Source organism: Chanodichthys erythropterus, chromosome 10 (assembly GCF_024489055.1).
Source record: "Chanodichthys erythropterus isolate Z2021 chromosome 10, ASM2448905v1, whole genome shotgun sequence".
In the NCBI taxonomy this organism is placed as follows: Eukaryota; Metazoa; Chordata; class Actinopteri; order Cypriniformes; family Xenocyprididae; genus Chanodichthys; species Chanodichthys erythropterus.
This window is the reverse complement of record NC_090230.1, coordinates 25,649,928-25,654,485: the sequence shown is the minus strand read 5'-3', so window position 1 is coordinate 25,654,485 and position 4,558 is coordinate 25,649,928. Positions and strand designations below refer to the sequence as shown.

At 35.7% G+C, this 4,558-nt stretch overlaps 1 protein-coding gene across 1 annotated transcript; it reads right to left on the bottom strand.

Moving 5' to 3' along the window:
• Positions 1 to 1,072: 1,072 nt before the first annotated feature.
• LOC137028059 (CD48 antigen-like) lies at positions 1,073 to 4,272 on the bottom strand. The gene is made up of 5 exons (XM_067396776.1): positions 4,192 to 4,272; positions 2,425 to 2,751; positions 1,744 to 1,863; positions 1,591 to 1,640; positions 1,073 to 1,321 (listed from the first exon to the last, which is right to left on the bottom strand). The coding sequence occupies exons 1-5, from the start codon at positions 4,235 to 4,237 to the stop codon at positions 1,271 to 1,273; spliced, it is 594 nt and encodes a 197-aa protein (XP_067252877.1). The 5' UTR covers positions 4,238 to 4,272; the 3' UTR covers positions 1,073 to 1,270.
• Between the last annotated feature and the right edge of the window lie 286 nt (positions 4,273 to 4,558).

The window sequence follows — 4,558 nt, the reverse complement described above, 5'->3', positions numbered from 1 at the left end:
ATTCATAAAAGATTCATCAAGCTCTGAAGTATAATATTGAACCACTGTACTCACATGAACTGATTTAAATATGTTTTTAGTACATTAATGGATCTTGAGAGAGGAAATCTCTTGTCATTGCTGGCTATGCAGGCCTCACGGAGCCATCGGATTTCAACTAAAATATCTTAATTTGTGTTCCGAAGATTAATGAAGGTCTTACGGGTGTGGAACGACACGAGAGTGAGAAATTAATGACATTATTTTCATTTTTAGGGGAACTAACCCTTTAAGACCTTCATTACCGGTGAGGGCGATTATATGCCCTATCAAATTTTCTTGTCTTTTCACACCAAGCTGTTGTCTACTGGACATGACAAAAGGAATATTCCAAATCCATTCATCATTTGTGTCAAACCCAACGCACTGGAGTTCGTCAGAAATAAAATAGGGCATCTGTCGGGGATTTGCTGTGTCGAACCGCATCCACAGCATCACTGATTGAGCATCAGTGGATTCAATTTGTTTTTGTCATGCAACAGATTCTCAGATGGCTTAGACGAGCTGCTAAAGACTGTGATTTCAGAGATGACAAAGATATCAATTATGAGATTATAGATAGTTTTGAGCAAATGTATTGGATATGTGGCGGCCAAATGAAGCAATTTGAGACCAGTACAGAATTCCAACTCTAGACGAGCTCCTTCAAGGTATGAATGGCTCCACTGTCTTCAGTAATCTTCATCTGAAATGGGGTTACGATTAACTAGAATTTACAGCACAATCCAGAGGCATCACAACATTTGCTGTAAAGGTACTGATACAAACATGTCGTCAAAATCAACATGAAGTCACATCAGCACACGCAGGTATTGATGGAGTGAGAATATCTCTGATGATATTATTATACTTGTTATAAACCAAGAAACACTTGATCAGAGACTACATGAGGCTAACGGAGGCTCGTAGACTGTGGATCGACACTCAATACAGTGTCAACAATCTAGTGTTCATGTGAATGCTGCTTTCAGAAAAATAGTCTGGCACAGACCACAAAATGTATCATACCCATTTGAGTTCTGCATGCTGTATATTAAAAGATGGAGAAAACTTTATTCATGTGGGCAGGCAGATACATATAAAAAAATCACATTATACTAAATAATTAAAGCATTCTTTGTTAATCTACAGTATTTATCATTCAGGATCACAATAAACTCATTAAAGATCACTTTGTGGAACTATAAATGAGAAAACAAATCACTTCATTTGTGAGAATCACAGAGTTTGATCATTTTTCTGTGGTGAAACACGTGTAAATCACCTCCGTCATCTCAGATTCCTGTCAGACAAACACAAAGAGTCACAAACAACCCTGATCAATGACAATTAATAAATGTCAGAAATTGCTGCAAGTTCATCATGAGGATTAATAACACAATGGAGCTGAGCATCAAATTGACTGTTATTGGATATAAGTGAGTGTTTCTTTGCATTGAATGATTGTTTTGTGCTTGTGTATAATTGCTGTATGTTCAGCAGTTATTTTGCTCTGTTAATTCAGCTGTTAAACGAATGCAGGTAAATGTCACAGAATACAGAAACACTTACCGTCATTTGTTTATAGAGTGGCGAATCAGTCTCGTCTTCATATGTCTGATCTGTAATGACAGGCATGTTTAATAAAAATGTAGAATATTGTTGATTCACAAAAAAAAAAAAGTCTAATTTTTACAGATGTTTTAAGCCGTAGGCTCATTTGACCTGCATCTCCCAGTTTCCTGCACATCCCAATTACAGCCACAATCAGCAGAGATCCAGCGGCGGTGGCAGAAATCAGCACCATTATCAGAGATACAGAAACAGGAGGACCTGAAGGAGGACCTGACATGAGGATGTGAAGGAGCTGAGGATTAATCCTGATACAGTCTTTATCCTTTGGCTTTATTTCTCAAAATTTACAGTAGATTCAAATAAAAAAAAAAAAAAAGATTACACAGTCAGAGAATTAAAATGACCAGATGAAAGGTGCATCAATAATTGTGTATGTGACTCAGTGGTTTGTTTCTTATAAATTCCTTTTTAAATAATTTGTGTAGAGATACCTAATAAACAGTTAGTAAAAAGCTAGCAGCACACACTAAAAAAACAAAAGGAAATTTCTAACATTTTGAGTTGTCTTTTTACATTGACTTAGTTAAGTTGTATTTACTTACAATTATAAGTACTTTCAACTTAGTTATCTGAACTTATAAAGTTTAGTTGGAATAACTTATTTTTTTTATTATTAAGTTTTCAATATCACAGCTCATGTTCATTTAACCTATTTTGACTTATTTCTAGTTGAACGAAGAAAAAAATGTAAAAAGGTTGAGTGAATGAATTTTTAGATTAAAAAAAAAAAAAAAAAATGACTGTACAAATAACACTGTAACTATGACTCACTAAAGACAGACACACTGAATCTGATATCAGGCTTTGTGCTGCCGCTGATCTCAACTTTATAATCTCCATCATGTTCAGATCTGATGTTTGTGATGGTCAGAGATCCAGTTTGATGATCCAGCTTCAGTCTGTCTCTGAATCTCCCATCAAGAACATCATAGATCTTACTGGTCTTTCCATTGGTTACAGCTATAAGAGGCCCTTTGCTTCCAAACGTCCACAGGATCAGATCATCTGTCTGTATTTCAGTAAGATCAGTGTTTAGAGTGACTGAATCTCCCTCCTTCACTGACACTGACTTCACTGCATCTGAATCACCAAACACACCTGAAGAACAAAAATAAAAAAATAAAATAATGAGACTTTTTAAGTAAGTTTATACAGTTTGAACATTACATTTAAAATGATTTTTATTGTGATTTTGTATAAAACTGATTTACTGATGCAGGAAGTGAAGTGTGTAATGAATAGAATAAGACGTGGCCCCTTTAAGAGCAGAGCACCTTTCTCTGAACTGTCTGAATTTGCTCCACAACTACAGCATGTTACAAAAAATGTGTAAAAGTCCTACCGTTACAGGTATAACAGCTTGTCACTTGCAACTTTGTACCTTACTTTGCCCTAAAAGGTTCACAGTACTACCTTCCCAGCTAACAGAATTTGGTTATAAGCATATTAAGTGTTGGTTCTGGGAATATTAAAAATGTCCAGTTTTCTTGAGATTACAGGAATTTTTTTATAAGGTATGATGTTCCTCAAACGTTCTTTCAAATACAAAGTTCAGTCATGAAACTCTAACCGAGCGCTGATTGGTTCTTTCTACGCCATGGCACAGCCAATCGGAAGTAATTCCATATCCACGCAACCATATATATCGTACCCTAGCCTGCGATCGACAATGTGAAGCGCTGTTATCCCTCCTCCCCAGCGCCACCTGTAGAGATCTGCTACGGGGGTTCTACCATTCTTGCAGAAGCCTTTTCCTTGTTGTTTTATTTGACTAAGCTGAACAATTTGTATTTGCTCAGCAGCAGCAGCGTAGCAGATCTCGTACGCCAAAATCAAGCCATGTATACTTCATACCCCATGCCAATAAATGCTGGTTGAATTTAATCCACTCCGATAGTTGTCATGATTGAACTTAATTTTGATCTAAAATTCAACATTCTAATGTTGATTTGTAACATTCCAAGAACATAAAATTGTCCAGTTTCCTTAATGTTAGTAGAATGTTATTTAAAGGTTAGTTTGATGTTCCTGAAACATTCTTTCAATCATTCAAACACCTGCTGTGAACAAACACTGAAAGAAAGAGAAATAAGAACACAAACTACAACTTTCTTCAGCCACAGCCTTAGATGAACTGAAGATAAAAGACATTAAATCTCTGAAGATCTGATTAAACAACTCCACAAACAGCATTACCAGCTTGTAATGCTGTGGTCATAGCTGTAATTTGAACACTTTGATGGTCCCAGTGAATAAACTAATAATAAGGTAACAGACAATTTAGGCAATTGTTCATGGTTATATAATTGAGCTGTTGTCAGTTTCATTTTTAGACTTTGATGTAGGCCACATTTTTTAGTATATTGTTAATTTCTTCAAAGGTTATCCAAGTATTTATATTTCATTTGCTGCTCTATTACTCCTGTACATGAAATCAATGCAAGTTGGAATTGTTTTTGAATGACATTGCTCTGATTGAATGATCTTGACATAAACCTGAATGGTCTTAAAAGCCATAAAAACACATTTCAAACTCACCAACCAGACGCCACAAACACAAGCAGAACAAAACAGTGTGAAACATCTTCAATGCTTTCAGTCCACAAATATGAAACCAAGACAAACTCTTTAAAACTACTTCAGTAATAAATGACAGATGATCTGATGTGAGAGCGGATTTTAGTGAAGTGTTGTGAAACTCCACCCTTGTCTAAAATAACTAAACAGTTTGTCAGTGCTGATGTGTGTGAAAATCGCCATTTTTGTTTGTTTTTGCTGATTATTTTACACTCTGAACTTTGTCACTTCAAGCTCCAGGCTGCAACTTCAAGTAGATCCTATTCAATGCTGTTATGTTTAAATATGTCTCGTTAAGTTACTTTATATGAATCTTAAGCCCGCACCG